A 19,157-nucleotide genomic window follows, 5' to 3' on the forward strand; every position below is an offset into this window, starting at 1 on the left:
AATTGAAAGTAATATGACAAATCTAGTTTGCATGATGGTTCTACACCAGGAACCCAAACCTGAAGGTAACCAGCTAAATAGGTCAAAAGACCAGGGGTCATCAGGTGAAATTTGTTGTAACCAATGGACTCGTTTCCTGATCTTGTGTAACTGAGTTTCTACCTCTTCAGAGGCATTTATCTATGTGCAGCAGGTGGTATTTCCTACTGCACCAATGCTTCCTTTTTCAGCAAATAGGTAATCAAGTGCTTTGTCCAAAGCAAATTTAGCTAGTGAGTCCAGTGATTGTTGTTGAGCTGCCACTGGTCTGGCTGTTGAATGGGCTAGCTCTCCTAATGTTAGAGAGAGATTTCTGATCATGCATTCATCGGCACTTACCCTGACCCAGGAGAGAAAGGCTCTCCTAACGGAGGCAAACCCAGAGTCACGTCTGTCTCCCGCAAGTTCTTGTTTAAGGTAGCTCTGGAGGCTTAATGGGGTGGACCAATGGGAGGCCTAAGATCTTTTATGGATGCTGACAGGGACAGTTAAATGTCCCAGTAAGCATTGACCTCCAATTTGCCAGCTATCTAAACATTCATTTGCCCATGGGAAATGCCATCCACCGCAGACAAAAATGAAACCAGGTGGGGCACAGAGGACTCCAGCTAAAGTCTGGCTATCCATAGATCCATTAGCTGGAATTTCCTGATTGACCCTTTCAAGCCAATGATCAGAGGGGTTGGGATGACATTCTGTGAGATGCCTTCCCGTCCAAAAGGAGTGTTTTCTAAAAGCCTCACAAAGAGGAGTTAGCCCGTTTGTTTTGCAGGGGAGCAGATCATGTTTAGGTAAGGGAAAGAATGTAGGGGAGTGAAGTTTGTGCTGTTAGCAAAAGTGGAGCCAGTCGCAGTTATGACTGGGGAGAGGTTGGAACAAGGTTCAGAAACATCAGGCTGTAACAGCTGACTCGATAGGTTACACCTGCAGGCTTGTGGGCATCATCGACAGTGACATTTGGGACTAAGGAGAAATTGGTTACAGACAAGACCAAGGGGTCTCTGACGTCATGAGCAGATCTGAGCTTCTGATGACAGATCTGACATTCAGAAAGGTTTCCCCCTTTTGCAGTAGATTGGGAAATGCAGATAACAGCATTGTTTTTCCAAAAAGAGGGAGAAAATAAGGTGAGAAGCAACAGTTGGAAAAAAGTGTACAGACCTGGTGCGATCATCTTAGGAAAACTGTCCGCTTCAGCTGTCATCTACTTCAACTCCTGGCAATCTTTGCTTTCAGGTCACCAGTTGCAGGCCCAGTCAGGGTTTGGTGCTTTCTTTAGATGTGACACATGGATCCAAGAGTCTCTTCCCTGGAGTTTGGCAGCACAAGGGTTGGTTAACAGTACCTGATAGGGGTCTTTCCAATGGGATTGAAGAGAGTCTTTCTGGAGGTGTCTTTTCTAATAGACGAAATCCCCGGGTTATAACAAGTGATGCTTAAGGTCTTTTTCTCCTGGGAGCACGCTGTAAAAGGATTGCTCTATCAAAGCACGGTTATTTTCAACAGAAGCATAATTAGGCCTTTACAATATTGAAGTATATCTCTTCTTATTGGCTGTGGATTAAAAGAAGCAGGAGCCAGGTGCATTGGACGTCCAGTGATTAGCTCAAAGGGTGAGAACTTACATGGGTTCCAAAAAGGGTGGATCTGAGCTTTAGAAGGACTGATGGCAGTACCAGTGGCCAGGGTGTTTGAAGGGTATCTGCAGGTTTTCCCAGTTGAGTCTGAGGGTACCATTAGTACGTTTCACTAGGCTTGAAGATTGAGGGTGGTTCGCACAGTGAAAACGCTGTGGAGCTGGCTGGACAGTAGAGACTTGTCGAAGCACTCGACTGGTGAGGTGAGTTCCCTGGTCACTGTGAACTTCATGGGAGGTTCCCCAGGTGAGGACAATGTTTTCTAATAAAATTTTAGCTACAGAAGGGGCAGTAGCCTGTCTGCAAGGGAAAGCTTCAGTCCAGTGAGAAAACATGCAAACCATGACTAAAACATATTTATGTCCATGAGACGGGAGAAGCTGAGTAAAATCCACTTGCTAAACCTTGAATGGTCCATTGGATAATTTAGTTTCCGTGGGCGGTACAGACAGGTTTCTCAGGACTGTATTTTGGGCAGGTGGGGCAAGCAAGGTAAGCACTTTTTGTGACCTTGTTAATATTTCCCCACCAGTGTGGGGAAGGGTATCATTTCATCAGTAGACGGATGATTTAATGCATGTACAGTGGCCAGCAGTAGGAATTTGAGAGTCTCTGGCAGGACTGGATTAGTATTTGGCCCAAGACAGAGTTCTCTCTTTTTATCAAACCACCAGTTATTAGGTTTCCAATATTGCTTTTCCTTTTCTGGGGCCAAGTCTTGGGCATCTCTAGTCAATTTTTCTAGGTTATCATTTGGGGGAACATCTCTTTGGACCATGACAGAGGTTTGTTATTGGTTCTTTTGAGAGCAGTGTTCTTGGCAGAAGTATCAGTCAGGTGGTGTCTTCAGCTTCCAGAGAGTTAGTGGAATGCCCAGGGACCCTAATAATAGCCAAAGTGGCAGACAAGAGTATGCCATCTAATAATCTCTGGACGTAACAGCCATCTTTAATTTTATCCCTGCTGGAAGTAAGGAAGTCTCTCTGTTTCCATAGCATTCCAAAGTCAGGAGCTACTCCAAAGGCATATCTATTGTCGGTATAGATATTTGCTTGGCCAAAATGTTATATGGATATGTAACATAGAAACATCTAGTTTTATCCTTAGTCAAAATGCAGGCCTGAGTAAGAGCGTATAATTCAGGGAGGTAGTTGAGGGCAAAGGTGCTGCCTCAGTGGCTTCAAAAGGAGTTGCAGAAGCCTGCCCTGCATGATATTTACCATTTTCACCCTTTGAATAACAACCATTGGTAAACCACAAAAAGTCAGCGTTATCCAAAGGAGTTTCCCGTAAGTCGTCACAGGGTCAGGAGGTGGTCTGTCAGTATTAAGCAGCTGTGAGGGGTTTCGTCAGTGGGAGGGGAGGAGTAGCAGGGTTAATGTTGTTACAGTGAGTCACATGAGAAGCGGTTAGCAAGAGGCTGTCATAGGAGGTGAGATGACTGGTTGAAAGGTTGAGTGCAATGAGAGTTTCGAAGAGCTTCTACCACACGGGGTACAAGAATAGTTAGTGGGACCCCATGGCTATTTCTTTGGTGGCCTCAACCAAGAGGGCAGTAGCAGGAATGGCTCTGAGGCAAGGGGCGTATCTTCATGCCACAGGGTCTAGCTACTGACTGTAGGACCCTGTGGGGCGAAGGTGATCTCCGTGTTTTGGGGTGGGTACTCCGAGAGCGTTTCCTTCCTCATCTATGAAGAGGAAAAAGGGGAGTTGCTAGGGTGTCCAAGGGCAGGAGGATTTATCAAGCTTTCCTTTAAGGTATTAAAAACTAGGTCCTCCTGATCTTCCCAAGTAATAGGGTCAGATTTGGTGTTCTTTAGTAACGTATATAAAGACCGGGCTGTGAGAGAAAAGTTTGGAATTCAGTTCCCACAAAAGCGAGCCAACTCGAGAAAACCTTGTAGTTGTTTGCTTTTAGGTTTGGGGAAATTCAGGATGCCATGAAGCCTGTCTCGATGTAGGTGCAGCCCTTGTTCTGAGATCAGGTGCCCTAAATAACGAACTTGAGTTTGAAAAAATTGCACCTTCTCTTTAGAAACTTTATGGCCCTTTGAGGCTAAAAGCTTTACAAGGTGGATGCTGTCTTAGAAGCCTGGGAAGGTGAGCAGAGAAGCAAGTCGTCTACATATTGTAATAAAGTAGAGCCTCCAGGAAACTTTATATCATCTAAATCAACTTTTAAAGTTTGGGAAAAGTAATAAGGACTTTCAGTAAAACCCTGAGGCATCACTGTCCAGGTGTATTGTTTTTCTTCCCAAAGCTTTATCCACTGGGGTGCTAAAAAAGGGGCTACATAAATCACTCCCAGTGAAGAATTTGCTTTCGGTGGGGATAGAGGCTAATAAAGTATGGAGATTGGGGACAGTGGGGTGACAATATTGTTTATGGCTCAGAGGTCCCAGACAAACCTCTATCCGTGGTCATTCAGTTCCCTCACAGGCAAAATAGGAGTATCGCAGGGACTAGTACAAGGGATAATGAGGCTGGGCCTTATAGTCTTCCATTATCGGCTTCATGCCCTGGAGGGCCTCCTTATTTATAGGGTATTGATTAATTCTTGGGAGAGGCTTGGAGAGATCTAATTGGATCTTAATAGGAGGTGCGCTGTGGATTCTCCCGATATCAGTTGAAGATTTTCCCCATCATGAGCGTGGTAACTAGTCCATTAGGGACAAATAATTAGTGTCCTTAGAATTAGCTTCAGTCATGTCTGAGACAGAGCAAATAAAAGATGTTGAAGAGTCATTGGATTCACCTAGTTGGCTATTTTGGTTGCTGCTGTCAAATACTAGAATTATCTCCCCCTTTCGAGAGAAAGAAATTCCAGCATGATATTTTTCTAAGAAATCTTGGCCCAATAAATGAATAGGGGTGGGGGAGCTAAGGAGAAAGGGTGGGTACCTCTTAAGGGGGCCCAAACAGAAGGGAATAGGTTTAGAGACAGGGATCTGTTGAGGTTTTTTTGAGACGCCCACCATTTGAACTGTCTTAATACTCCAAGACAGAGGCTGTTTTATAACAGTGGTTGAGCACCAAGAGTGTAGCTCCAGTGTCAGTAAGGACAGAGAGAGATCCATTCCCAATATGGAGAATGCTTTCTCCAAGTCGATTAAGGAGAAAGATTGGGAGGAGCCCTGTGGTTCTGGAGTCCTGCCGTTGGAGATTAGGAGGGCTGTTAGAGGCCTGAAAGCTCCTGGAACACTTGGGCTCGTAGCAGTCTTTCTTCCAGTGCCCTGGCTTTCTGCAATAATGGCAGAGATCAGGAGGGTTTTGGTTTTGTTTAGGGGCCTCCATTTGTTGAAGTTGAAAATTAAGGATTTTAGTGGTCTTCCTTTTAATTGAATCATTTAGGATGTAGGCAAGCTGGTTTGCTAAATTAACAAATTTGGAGTGGATGTCATTTCCCATTCCATTCTGGTCCTTTAAACTAGAAGAGAAAGATCCTGGTTCATCCCATTAATGAACAAAGAGTTAAAGGCTACCTGAGTGGGTTTTACTTCCATGGGAAGGCCAGAATTTTCCTTAAAAACAATCTGAAGTCGATTGTAATAGTCATGAACAGGTTCACGAGGGTTTTGAGTGCAAGCCTGAATTTTGTTCCAATCAACAGCCTGGGGAAAAACTTCTGTAATTGTTCAATGAAGATCTTTAGCAAGTGTTTGGGCATCCTACCAATAGTTAGAATTCTGTTTCTCTAAATTCCTTTCAGGATTTTCCTATCAGGGAAGTTTTATCCAGTGTTGGGCCTGACCTTGAGTGACAAACATGTGGACTAATTGATATAAATCTGAGAAACCAGACTGATAAGTTTGAATGTTAAATTCTTCAGCAGATCTATGGGCATCCTCAGTTACTTTGGGGAAACCTTTGACTATGGCTTATAATTCAGCTTTAGACCAGGGAATATAAGAAATTAGGGGCTTGGTGATTTGGACCCTTGGAAGGCCTGACTTTAAAGGGGCGACTTTTAATGGGTTTGGGAGAGGAGGGAGTGGAGAATCCCCTTCCCTCTAAATTCTAGAGGTGGAGGTAGAGCTTCTTCCTTTGAGCCCTGGCAGTTGCCCACAGTCAGCCAGAGGTCGGGCCTGGGGGCTTGAGGTGGGACTGACAGCCCTTCTCTTCCCTGTCCTGAGCAGAGCCTGGGCCAGATCCTTGAGGCAGCTGTGAGCGTGGGCAGCCGCACGCTGGAGGTCCAGCTCGACTCACTTCTGGCTGCTCTGCATGCTCAGGTAGGCTGGGGGCAGGAGTGGGCTGCTGGGAGGGTGCACCAGGGGGTGGGGTGAGTTCACTGGAGTGGGGCTCCAAGGGGAAGAGCTGCTGGGGGTGGGCACTTTGAGGGGAGCATGCTGCCGGTGGGGCAGGGTAGAGACAGACCCTGGTGCTGCTTTGCTGGGGCCCTCCATGTGAAGGTGCCTGCTGAGGGTACAGGGAGCTAGAGCCCGGGTGGGTGGTCCAGCCAGGTGGGCCTGAAATGCTGGGTGTTCCCTGAGTTGTGTGGGTGTGGCTCTCGGTGATGCAGCCACTTTGTCTTCTGCTCAACAATGGCTCGTGCAGTGTGACACAGGAATCCCCAACATGGAAGTGCCAGGAGCAGGCAGCCAGCAGGGCAGAGGTGTCTGCACTGGGTGTGGGTCCCTAGGGGACTGAGCGCAAGCCGAGCAGAGAAGAGGCCGGGGCAGCTGTGAGCAGGAGCCAGCAGAGGGGCTGTAGGAGGTGGGCGAGGGGAGAGGTCTGAACACTACTGGAGAAGGGGCTTGGAGAAGGCTTATCAGCTGTGCGTGCCGCTCCCCCCGAGGTCAGATGAGAGGTGGGGAGGTCTAGGGATCCCGGGGCAGGTGGGTGGAGCGGTGAAGATGTGAGTCCAGTCCGTGAGACTTTCTGAGCGAGAAAGAAGAGGAGCAGAAAGCTGGAGAGAGTGGGAGCAGGTGGCTCTTTGGAAAGAAAAGCAGAGAGGTGTGGATTTACTTCTTTGCTTTCCGCCACTGGGGCGTCTCTGGGCCTGCGGCTCCTCCCAAACCAGCTGCAGTATCAGCCTGGCCCCACAGACCTGCTGGCCCCAGGCGTTCCCGGCTGCACACACAGGCTGCCCCTCAGGACCTTGGTCCCAGACAGGGGCAGGGGAGGGGAGTGCTACGGTAGAGGGATTCCACAGCAATTTAGGTTGTGAACTATGGTAAAGTACTTGAAAAACTGCATGAAATGGATGGACTCCTAGAAAAAACTTAAAACATCAAAATTGGCAGGAGAAGAAATAGAGAACTTGATGAAACCAATAAAGAATTAGAAATAATATTCCAAGAATTTCCTTCTTTAAAACAAACCAAGGACTCACAGGGTTTTAAGGTTCAGTTTTGTCAACTTAAAAGCAAATATGCCACTTATTTTATCTCAAAATGGGTTTACTTGAGAGTGGCCAAAAGAATTGTAATTCAGGATATGCATGCAATGGTGAACCACAGACAAATTTGGAAAAGGAAAGAGGGAGCTGCTTTTGTGGAGAAAAAGGAGGAGAGGGAGGGGCTGTTCTAAAGGAGAGCCCACTGGGGGAGAGTGACAGTTCAGGGTGGGAATGCCTTCTCATTGGCTGAGCTGTTGAGGGGTGGGAGAGAAATCTTCTTTCAGGAGGAAAATAGTGTTCCTTGGGACCCAAGATGCAGGCGTCTGTCTCTTCCTGTTCAGTGTATTGATGACAGGTGATAGGGTGTGAGAGCGCCCCCTACAGGCCCTCCCAATTCCAATTTAGTTAAGATTTCTTTTATTAATTTCTACAGTTCTACCAAACTTTTGAGGAACAGTTAATTTCTGTCCTATACTGGTGGATTTAGAGATCAGAAAAATATCCAGAGCTGCCTGATTGATTTCTGTGAGGCTAGTCTTGATTCTAAATCCAAGTCAGGACCATACAAGAAAATCTAAGTATATAATTATGGGGATAGATGTGAGGATCCTGTACACAGTAAAGCTAACTGACCCAACACTATACTCTCAAAACATGAGGTGCAGTAGCGCTCAGCCTAGGAAGCTGGAGCAGAGCCCTGTGGCCAGCACCTCCACCTTACCAGGCTTGTTCAGCAGTGAGAAGCTATCATCACCAAAATAGATTAGGGAAGATATCCTCTGATCCCAGTTGATGCAGAAAAAGCTTTTGATGAAGTTCAGCACCTATTTCTTGTTAGAACTCTTAGCAGCTGGGATTGGGAAGGAACTTCTGTAACTTGATCAAGTTTACTCACCCAGACCCTCAGCGCATGTCAGGATAAATGGGAAACAGGCACATTCCCTCTAGGGTCAAGAGTAGGAAGAACTCCCACTCTCACTGTTAGTGGGGTCCAGATCCAATTCTATAAAGAACAAACCAGAAATGAGGGAGGCACAAGGCCTGGGAGAGAGGACAGGACTGTCTTTCATCATTGCCCACCACCCGCCCTCGGGACCTGGTCCCTGCTGTGTGCTTCTCTATGGCACTGACCTCCTTTTAATACGCTCAGTAACTGATTGCTTGTTGCTTGCCTCTCCCCCGCTACAGTGGATACTGCATGAGGTTTGGGTTTTGTCAGTTTTGTTCATTGCTATGTCTCAGCACATAGAATAGCACCTGTCACTTGTAAGCACTCAATAAATATTTGTTTTATGGATGGTTGATTCTTCATCTAAAAATTCACTCATGTCTGAACTGAATCAGTACACAAACATTAGAACTAATAATAAGTTCAGCAAGGTTGCCAGCTACGAGACCAACCTATAAAAATCAACAGCATTTTTCTACACCAGTAGTGACCAACTAGAAAGTATAAACAAATAGCATTTACAATAGCAACAGAAACTTATGAAGCATCTGGGAATTAACCTAACCAAGAATGCCTGAGCTCTCTATGGAGGAAAAGTTTACAACTCGAAAATATAACAGTGAGAAAAAATGAGAGATGTAGCACAATATCATTTACTTAATATCAAAATGATTGCATGAAACAACACACGTGCACAAATTGTAAAAACAAAGAATGATTATCTATGGGATGGGGACAGGAGTGGAGAATGGTTTAAAAGGAAAATGTAAATATATGACAGCTGAAAAGGTGGAAAAAATGTGATATTTCCTCTTCTTTGAGCTGTCCATTCATATCTTTTGTTTTTCTATTGGGTTTTAGGTGTTTTTCATATTGGTCTGTAGCAGTTATTTATAGTCTTGTATCATATGTGTATAAATTCTTGTTCCTACTTTGTCCTTTATTTTTTGGCTCTGTTTATGATTTTTTTTGCCATGCAAAATTATTTAATTTGTGCATCATCATTTATCCATCTTCTATGTTATAGTTCAGGTTTTGTTATACTGAGAAAAGCCTTTTAAATTCCACCGTTATTTTTCAGAACCTCCCATTTTCCTTTTTCATTTTATTGTTCAATCCATCTGGAATTTATTTTATGGAAAGAGTAAGAATCTAATTTTATCTCTTTTCAGAGGACTACCCATTTGCATTGGTTATCTATGCCGTGTAACCAATGACTCCAAAACTTAGCACCTTAAAATAGCAACCGTTTATTATCTCACAGTGTCTGTGGGTCAGGAATCCAGGGGCCCCTCGGCTGGATGGCTCTGGCTCGGGGTCTCACGTGTTTGCAGTCACACGTCATCTGAAGGCTCCGCTGGGGCTGGAGGGTCTGCTTCCAAGGTGGCTCCTCCTGTGGCTGTTGGCGGGAGGCCTCAGTTCTTCGCCCCGAGGCGCTCTCCATAGGCTGCTGGAGTGTCCTCACACATGAGTGAGTGATCTGATGTAGCAGGCAGGAAGCTGTGGTGCCTTTTATGACCAGATTAGGTCTTTACAATGGAAATAAGGAGCTACCTGGTAAGCTGGAGCAGAGCCCTGTGGTCAGCACCTCCACCTTACCTGCTTCCTCACAGTTCTCTGAGAACTGGCAGATTCCAGGTTGGGGCGGAGCCTGTGTTCTGGTGACGCTCTGTACTGTTGGTCATCTCTTCTGGCTCATAAGATGGACTCTAGTGAGGAGTTGCCTTGAGGCCCTTTGCCCAGAAGCCCTGCTGGAGTCCTTTGCCATGAGCCTGAGGGGTGAGTGAGGACTGGGATGCTATCCTGGGGCTCAGCCCTGGTGAGTGTGGGGGGCTTCAGTGTCACTCAACGTGCAGTGGAACCCACATACACCTGCTACCATCCTCAGGTTCACTTTTACCAAAGCAAGTTTTTAAAAGTTATTTTGAACGAATGAATTCTAGGTGTTTTGATTTCCAGTGCTTTCCAAATTGTAGAGATTAGTGGTTTCCAGCCTGTGCCCAAGAGTGTATGCCCAGGGAAGCGGGAAACTGTCTCCTTTCTCATAAAGAAGTGTCCCTTGGGAATTTGTTCTCCTGGCTGCTGGTGGGAAGGGTAAGGTGTGGAAGGAGCCAGGACTCTTCCTTTGAGATGTGAGGGTCAGCTGCGTGTGCTGCTGTCTGTCTCCCCTCCCCAGCTGCAAGCACGTGGGCTGAGGTCCCTGAGGCGGCCTCTAATCACAGGGGTGAGTGCGTCTGTGCAGCCAGCTGGGAAAGGGCCAGAGTGACCTGCACCTGCAGGGTCAGCTGCCTGCCGTGGTGGTTGAGGTAGAAGCCTGGAGCCCTCGGGAGTCTGCTCTGGCCCAGCATCTTTAGGAGCACCTGCCCTTTCCGCCAGCCTGGCTGGGCCCAGGGTGGCAGTGCCATCCCCCGTAACCTCTTGTCTTCTGTCCCCTGGAGCAGGTTTGTGTGCCTGTGGAGTCATCAAGCCCGGTGGTAATGAACAACCAGAAAGAGGTGCTGCGCTGCTTCACAGTGCTGGGTAAGAGATGGCCAGGCAGCCTCACAGCTGGGGGCCGTCAGTGGACACACGTTTCTGCACTCGCCGTGGAGGCTGATGAGCCACTTCTGTCTGAGGGATGGTGGCAGCTTTGGGTGGGGTTGGGGGAGAGGAGGCCTCTTTGTCCACTTCTGTCTGAGGGATGGTGGCAGCTTTGGGTGGGGTTGGGGGAGAGGAGGCCTCTTTGTCCACTTCTGTCTGAGGGATGGTGGCAGCTTTGGGTGGGGTTGGGGGAGAGGAGGCCTCTTTGTCCACTTCTGTCTGAGGGATGGTGGCAGCTTTGGGTGGGGTTGGGGGAGAGGAGGCCTCTTTGTCCACTTCTGTCTGAGGGATGGTGGCAGCTTTGGGTGGGGTTGGGGGAGAGGAGGCCTCTTTGTCCACTTCTGTCTGAGGGATGGTGGCAGCTTTGGGTGGGGTTGGGGGAGAGGAGGCCTCTTTGTCCACTTCTGTCTGAGGGATGGTGGCAGCTTTGGGTGGGGTTGGGGGAGAGGAGGCCTCTTTGTCCACTTCTGTCTGAGGGATGGTGACAGCTTTGGGTGGGGTTGGGGGAGAGGAGGCCTCTTTGTCCACTTCTGTCTGAGGGATGGTGGCAGCTTTGGGTGGGGTTGGGGGAGAGGAGGCCTCTTTGTCCACTTCTGTCTGAGGGATGGTGACAGCTTTGGGTGGGGTTGGGGGAGAGGAGGCCTCTTTGTCCACTTCTGTCTGAGGGATGGTGGCAGCTTTGGGTGGGGTTGGGGGAGAGGAGGCCTCTTTGTCCACTTCTGTCTGAGGGATGGTGGCAGCTTTGGGTGGGGTTGGGGGAGAGGAGGCCTCTTTGTCCACTTCTGTCTGAGGGATGGTGGCAGCTTTGGGTGGGGTTGGGGGAGAGGAGGCCTCTTTGTCCACTTCTGTCTGAGGGATGGTGGCAGCTTTGGGTGGGGTTGGGGGAGAGGAGGCCTCTTTGTCCACTTCTGTCTGAGGGATGGTGGCAGCTTTGGGTGGGGTTGGGGGAGAGGAGGCCTCTTTGTCCACTTCTGTCTGAGGGATGGTGGCAGCTTTGGGTGGGGTTGGGGGAGAGGAGGCCTCTTTGTCCACTTCTGTCTGAGGGATGGTGACAGCTTTGGGTGGGGTTGGGGGAGAGGAGGCCTCTTTGTCCACTTCTGTCTGAGGGATGGTGGCAGCTTTGGGTGGGGTTGGGGGAGAGGAGGCCTCTTTGTCCACTTCTGTCTGAGGGATGGTGGCAGCTTTGGGTGGGGTTGGGGGAGAGGAGGCCTCTTTGTCCACTTCTGTCTGAGGGATGGTGGCAGCTTTGGGTGGGGTTGGGGGAGAGGAGGCCTCTTTGTCCACTTCTGTCTGAGGGATGGTGGCAGCTTTGGGTGGGGTTGGGGGAGAGGAGGCCTCTTTGTCCACTTCTGTCTGAGGGATGGTGGCAGCTTTGGGTGGGGTTGGGGGAGAGGAGGCCTCTTTGTCCACTTCTGTCTGAGGGATGGTGACAGCTTTGGGTGGGGTTGGGGGAGAGGAGGCCTCTTTGTCCACTTCTGTCTGAGGGATGGTGGCAGCTTTGGGTGGGGGTTGGGGGAGAGAAGGCCTCTTTGTCCACTTCTGTCTGGGCCTGCATGTGACCCTACGGACCTCACAGCCGAGAGCTGGCTGGGCCGCAGCCCTGAGCGTCCATCCTCCCCGGCTCCCAGTTTTCCAGGTGCAGGCAGTGAGCCAAGGACAGATCATGACAATTTTTGATGTGTGCTTGCCCTGCAGCTTGCTGCTCACCTGACCGCCTGCTGTCCTTCCTGCTACCCAAGCTGGACGCCAGCAATGAGAGGACCCGTGTGGGCACCTTGCAGGTCCTGAGGCACATCATCAACTCGGCCGGTGAGTGGCCAGTGTAGAGCACTGCCTGAAAAAGTTAGATATTGTCCATCTTTTAGGTGAAAAGGAGCATCTTGCTTTGAGTTCTTTAAAAGACTTTCCTAACTTTCTATTTTGCAAAATTGCAAACTTTTTGAAAAGTTGCAAGAGTAGTACCTGTCTGCTCAGCAGCAGATGTCCATCACCCATGTTTGCCTTTGACAGCGGGCTGCAGGCACTGGGACACTGCGCCCCATCTCCCAGGCCGGGCGTTTGCCACACGCCCGCTAGACTGAAGGCTCAGTTTCGCAGACGTGTCACACGTTGTCTGTTACCGCTGCCCCCGCTGTGTGGGGTCCAGTTGAAGGCACACATTGGAAGAGTTGAGGCCAGTTGTTCTGCAGAAGGCCCCTCAATATGTATGTCTGATTATTTCCTCACAGTTAGATAGAAGGTTTCAGGTTTCCTGTTTTGAAGGCTAATTAGCAATAAGCTTCAGCATTTTTCACACCTGAGTTTGTGTTTTTCGGCGAGTCTTGTTCAGTAAACAATGGCCATGGGCCACACTGGGCCTGTAGCCTGCGAGCTAAGAATAGTTTTTACATGGTAACGAGCTATGAAAGGAAACAAAGAAGAATATGGGACATGTGGTCCTTGGAGCCTAAAATATTTTCTTTCTAGCTCTTAATGCAACAAATGTGCCTGTCCTGTGAGTTTCGCTCCAGGTCAGTGCCAGGTTGCAAACAGCGTCTGTGGAGATGGGGCAGCTTACGGAGTTCAGGAATGATGAAGCAGCAGCTTGGGAAGGGCGGAGACAAGGGAAGACAGTAGCAGCTTGGACCATGGCCCAGCTTGTGCCATGAAGCCGGGAGTGTGGAGCCATCAGCACACTGGCTCCCTGGGGAGGCGCCTCAGACGCGGAGGGTGGCAGCCGGCAGACAGAAAGCAGAGCCCCTAGGCAGCCTCTCATGTGAGGTGCCATGGCAGTACTCTCCCTGCTTCACGGACGAGAAACCGGGGAGGGGAGGGTAAAGGGAGTTGCCTGCACCACTCCTCTGGGAGTGGCTGAGCGGCATTTGAGATGGAACCTGGGGCAGCCTCGCCTTCATTTTCTCCTTGACTTGCTGTTTCCTTTTGCTAGAGATGCTTGTCTCCATGTGGAAGGTCAGCATTTGTGCGCAGTAACTAATCCTGCCTGCCTGCCTTTGTTAATTCTTCCATTGCATTTGTGTTTCCGAAGTCATTTCAGTTCACCTGTGTTTCATTTTTTCCTTTAAGTTCTTTCTCTATGTATTTACGTACATATATATGTGTGTATACACAAAGAAATAGATGTTTGAGTAGTAAGTAGTCCAAAAACATGCTTTTTCACACTCTAGTACATCTTAGAGAACTTATAGTCTCAGCACTTGTAGATCTGTCATGTTTTATTGTTTCTATTCTGAAGTGTAACACATATACAGAAAGTGCACACATTTTAACTGTTCAGCTCAATGAGTTATCACAAAATAAATCCTGTGTCCGCCACCCTGTGAAGAGTAGAACACTGATGCACCCGGAAGCTGCCCCCAGGCCCCTCCCACAGGGAGCCCCCAGCTGACTTCTGACAGCAGAGGGCAGTGTTGCTGTTTTGGGTGTTTAAATAGCATTGTAGAGTGTATTGTTTTGTATCCTTCAATATTGTTTGTGAAATTTATACATATAGTGTGGGTCCGTCATCTTCCTTTCTGTGAAGTACCCCAGTGAGTATCTCCTACTGTCTGTCCGTTCTAGTGGTGACGGGGAGACGGCTGCTTCCAGTTTTTTACTGTTATGCGTAAGGCTCCTGTTAACAGTTTTCCTGTGCCCGTTCAGTCAGTTGTGTACCTAGGAGTAGAATTTCGAGTCATAAGGTTGCATGTGTTCAACTTTGGTAGATAAAACCATTTTATTTTCTGAAGTAGCTGTTTGTACCCCGTGCCTTACACCTCACAAGCAGCGTGTGAGCCTCGTGGCTTCACACCCTTGCCACACTTGTTAGTCGTCACTTTTAGCCACTGTGGTGAGTGTGCTATGGTATCTCATTTTGGTTTCTAAAACTTAAAAGATATTTATTTTGACTTACAATGAGAAATTCATTAATAGCTTGTTGATCTATCAGAAGTCTCCTTAAAAAATATTTTTCCTTGATGGCAACCAGGTTTTATTCTGTCTTTTTCAATTTTATTGCAATGTAATTGACATATAACATCGTGTAACTCTAAGGTGTACAACCAGGTGGATGACCCAGCCTGTCCCCTAGCAGGGCAGCCTAATCAGAACTCCCCCTCCCAACCCAGGCCTTGTTCATCACAGGAGCTGCTCTGTCCTAAGTGCAGGCTGTGTCTGAGCTCCTGTAACCCTCCGGGCACCCACAGGAAGGCGCTGTAAGAGTAGGTGAGGCCAGTGAGGCTTGGTCAGGTTAGCAACACCCCCAGGCCTCGCATCAGCACAAGGTGGCGGGTTGTTTTTGCCTGGATGCCCTTACTTTTTTATTCTAAATCCAGAAATTTTATTGACATGGTTGGCTGTCCTGGGGTGATATTTTTCCCCAGGTATGTGGAGTGCTGTTTTAATATGTAGTTTCAAATCTTATCTCAGAAATTTTTTTTTAATTATAGTATTTCAATATTCCACTGTTTCAGAATTCTTCTTTGAAACTCCCTGTTATATGTGTATTGTGTCGCCTCTGCCTATCTTCTGTACTTTTTAAATCAAATCTTTTAAAGTTTTTTGGCCTCCAGTCATATTTTTTCCTGGAGTTTCACTTTCTAATATTGAGAATAAGTTACATTTAGTGAAATGCACAAATCTCAATTGTACAACTTGGTGACATTTTATACCTTGTTCACCCGTATGACCATTACTCAAATCAAATTGTGGAACTTTTTCAAAAACCCAAAAAGTTTCCTTGTACTTTACTTTCAGACAACAGCGACCCTAACCTAGGAAGTAACCACTTTTCTGACTTCTGTCACAATAAATTAATTCTATCTGTTCTTGAATTTTGTGTAAATGAATTTACTATAGTAGGTAAACTTTCGTGTCTTCTTTCGCTAAGCATAATATTTTTGAGATTCATACATGTCGTGTGTATCAGTTCATCCTTTTTTATTGCCAAGTAGTATTCCATTACCTTTTATGAATAAAAAATATATTTTCGTTAATGGACATTTGGGTTGTTTCCAGTTATTGACTATTATGAAGAAAGCTGCAATGAACATTCTTGTACAAATCAATTCATAGGCATGTGCACCTGTTTCTCTAGGTGTGGAATTACTGGGCCATAAGAAGATAGATGTATGTTGAATATTATCAGAAACTGCCAAATAGTTTCACAAGGTATCATACTATTTACATGCTCACTTATCATGCATGAGAATTCCAGTTGCTCCAACATCCTTGCCAACTCTTGACATTTCCATCTTTCTAATTTTAATCTTTTTGGTGGGTGTGTAGTGGTATTTCACCATGGATTTTTTTTTTTTTTTTGAGGAAGATTAACCCTGAACTAACTGCTGCCAGTCCTCCTCTTTTGGCTGAGGAAGGCTGGCCCTGAGCTAACATCCATGCCCATCTTCCTCTACTTTGTACGTGGGATGCCTACCACAGCATGGCTTTTGCCAAGCAGTGCCATGTCCGCACCTGAGATCCAAACTGGCGAACCCTGGACTGCCAAGAAGCGGAATGTGCACACTTAACCACTGCGCCACCGGGCCAGCCCTCACCATGGATTTAACTTGAATTTTCCTAATGAGTAAATTGGTTAAGCGTCTTTTCATATGCTTATTGACCTTCCAGTATCTTTTTGTGTGGGGGAGGTTCCTGTTCAAGTCTTTTTGCCATTGTTTAATTGGATTGTTAGTTATTATGGTTATGTTTAGGAGTTCTTTGTCAGATATGTATAGGTGGAGATGTATATTCTTTTATGGTTAGTGCCTTTATGTCTAAGAAACCTTGGCCTTTCCAGAAATCATGAAGATATTCTCCTGTTTTCTTCTAGAAACTTTATTGTGTGAACTTCAACATTTAGTTCTATGATTCATTTTTAATTAATTTCTGGGTATGGTGTGAGATATAGGGAGACAAGATTATTTTATTTTCATATGGACATCTAGTCCTTCTGGCACCGTTGGGAAGACTTTCCTTTACCCCTGAATTGCTCTGGTGCTTTCAGACAGTCGGGGGGCCGTCTGCCTTGACGAGGTGGCACAGCTTGGGCGGCTTAAACAGCAGACGCGTGTTGTCTCAGCTCTGGGATCTAGATGTCGAAGATCAGGATGTCAGCAGGGTTGGTTCCTTCGGAGGCTGTGAGGGGGAATCTGCTCGGTGCCCCTCCCCTAGCTTCTGGTAGCTGCTGGCAATCCTTGATGTTCTTGGCACGTGGAAGCCCCCTGATCTCTGCCTTCATCGTCATCTCTGCAGGCCTCTCCCTGGGTGCCTGTCTGTGTCCTTTCTATAAGGACACCAGTAGTGTTGGATTAAAAGCCCGCTCTATTCCAGTGTGACCTCATCCTAACTTAACTAACTACATCTGCGATGACCCTGTTTCCAAGTAAAATCACCTTCCGAGGTACTGAGGGTTAGGAATTCAACATATGAATTTTGGGGACACAAGCAGCCCATAACATTATATGTTAGCAGGAATGTTTCAGCACTCTGTTCCGTTCCTCTGATCTCCTTACACCAATATCACACTCTTTTAATTCTTGTAGCTTTATAGTAAATCTTTAAATCTGGTAGAGTATGTCCTTCAACTTTGTTCTTCTTCAAGATTGTTCATCTCCATTTAAAAAACCTTTTTATTGTGAGACAAATCACAGGTAGAAGCCACAGAAAACAAAAGTGTGGCTTAAGGACTCGTTCTAAGACAAACACCTTTGCACCTACAACCAGGTCTCTTGTAATGGCCTTGTCACTCCAGAAGCCCCTTCTCGGCATCTGGTTCCAGTCATAACCCCTTCACCCCATAAGGAAAACTGTCCTGATTTTATAGTAATCACTTCCTTGCAGTTTTATAGTTTTATCACCCAAACGTATATCTGTCAGGTGCCATAGTTTAGTCATGCCCGTTAAAAAAATATGTATATATTTGTCTCTCCTTTCTTTGGAGGCTTGCCATTGGTTGTTTTATTTGTTTGTTTATAATTGTTGTAAAATGCGCATAACATAAAATTTACCATCCTAACCATTTTTAGGTGTACAGGTCAGTAGTGATAAGGACATTCATATTATTGTGCAGCCATTTCCAGAACTCTTTTCATCTTGTAGAACTGAATCTCGGAACTCATTAAACAACCACGCCCCGTATTTAAGTCTCTTTTAAACTACAGGTTCCCCTCTATTCTCTTTCTTCCCTTGTGATTTATCTGTGGAAGAACCTGGGCCATTTGGCCTGTAGAGTTTCACGCAGTTGAGTTTTGCTAACTGCATTCTCAAGGTGCGGGTCAACGTGTTTCTCTTTCATCTGAATTTCTTACAAATTGGCATCTGGATTCAGAGACGAAGTCAGACTCAGGTTCAATCCCTTTGGCAAGAGGATGGGAGGCACCTGATATCTGTTTTTCTCTCTCCTGTGACCTTGGCAGCATTGATGCTCACTGCCTGGGGGCAAATTCAGTGATGTTCTAATCTATCATTTCTTTTTCACTGACTGATTGGAATACCTTGATAAAGAGATAGCCCTCATCTACTGTTTGATTCCCCAGAGGTATGGCTCATATAAGGAAGGCAGGATCAATCCTTGATTCTTTTGCTTTGCTTATCAGGTTTTAAGATAATAGATTGGTTCCCTATCATTCTGTAAAGGTGATCATGTCTCCTTTTAAAAAAAATCATAAGGGCCTATGAGTTTAAACATATTTCATGGATTTCAGTTCACTGCAACAGTTACCATTATTGAAGCTCAAATTGCCTCATCTTGGCTATCAGAGGCCTCTTCAAGTTCTGAGTCCTTTGACACAACCTCACTGATCTCTGACAGCCGATGGCCTAGGCTGATCTTAGATATTTCTCACCTCAGACCTGGAATCAGCCGTTTCTCGAAAAAGCCCTAGTTTCCTTTAGTGAGAAACTGTCTTTCATGATGACCATGTGTTGCTAGGGGTGTTTGTTACTTCTAGGTGGTCACTGTTTCTGGGCCTTTTCAGTAAACAGAGCTAGAAAATATCAGTGTATGGATGGATGGATAGACAGATAGATAGAAAGAAAGTTATATAGATAGAAAGACAGACAGAGGTAGAAAGATAGACAGAAAGATAGACAAATAGAAAGAAAGATTGATGGACACAAGGAAGGATGGAAGGAAGGATAGATAGAGAGATACTTTATTAGTTCATACTGATGCTTCCAGTTCAACACAGACTGCACAGCATTTCCTTATATTCTTTCCTCTTATATCTGCATCTGTTCCTCCACCCTGAGATCTGGTTCTCAGGATTGACAGAATTAGAACATCCCACTTTTAGTCGTTTTATCTCCTATTACACACACAAGATAACACTAGAGTAACACTAATGCTGCCATCACCAATAAAAGGACTAAAAACGTGAAAAATATTTTGCATGTCTTTCCCTGTTCTCCCTTGTTTAATAGTTGTGCTCTCTTGGCCTTGTCTGAGCAGCTGGCCAGCACGTGCTGTCCTCCCCTTCTTGCCTCTCATTTGGTCCTCATTCTACAGGTGACTGTTGGTAGGAAACTTGGCCCCCTCCCGAGGCCCTTGGCTCTGCTCCTCTGATTGTCTGAAGCTCTTTCTGTAGTGGATTCCACAGGAAGGCTCATGGAACGTATTCTTTGATTTCTTGCTTGTTGG

General features: G+C 46.5%; 1 protein-coding gene across 36 annotated transcripts in view; it reads left to right on the forward strand.

Moving 5' to 3' along the window:
- The window catches only part of MROH1 (maestro heat like repeat family member 1), a 99,788-nt gene that overhangs the window by 39,811 nt on the left and 40,820 nt on the right, over positions 1–19,157 (forward strand). For all 36 annotated transcript variants that reach the window (XR_011543303.1, XR_011543304.1, XR_011543305.1 and 33 more), the window contains 3 exons: positions 5,813–5,905; positions 10,405–10,483; positions 12,239–12,352. Coding sequence is in view for 30 of the 36 variants with exons in the window: in XM_070631259.1 (XP_070487360.1) it covers positions 5,813–5,905; positions 10,405–10,483; positions 12,239–12,352 (286 nt within the window). In the remaining 6 variants the exon portion in view is untranslated. The remainder of the gene's footprint in view (positions 1–5,812; positions 5,906–10,404; positions 10,484–12,238; positions 12,353–19,157) is intronic.

Source organism: Equus przewalskii, chromosome 8 (assembly GCF_037783145.1).
Source record: "Equus przewalskii isolate Varuska chromosome 8, EquPr2, whole genome shotgun sequence".
NCBI classification, from domain to species: Eukaryota; Metazoa; Chordata; class Mammalia; order Perissodactyla; family Equidae; genus Equus; species Equus przewalskii.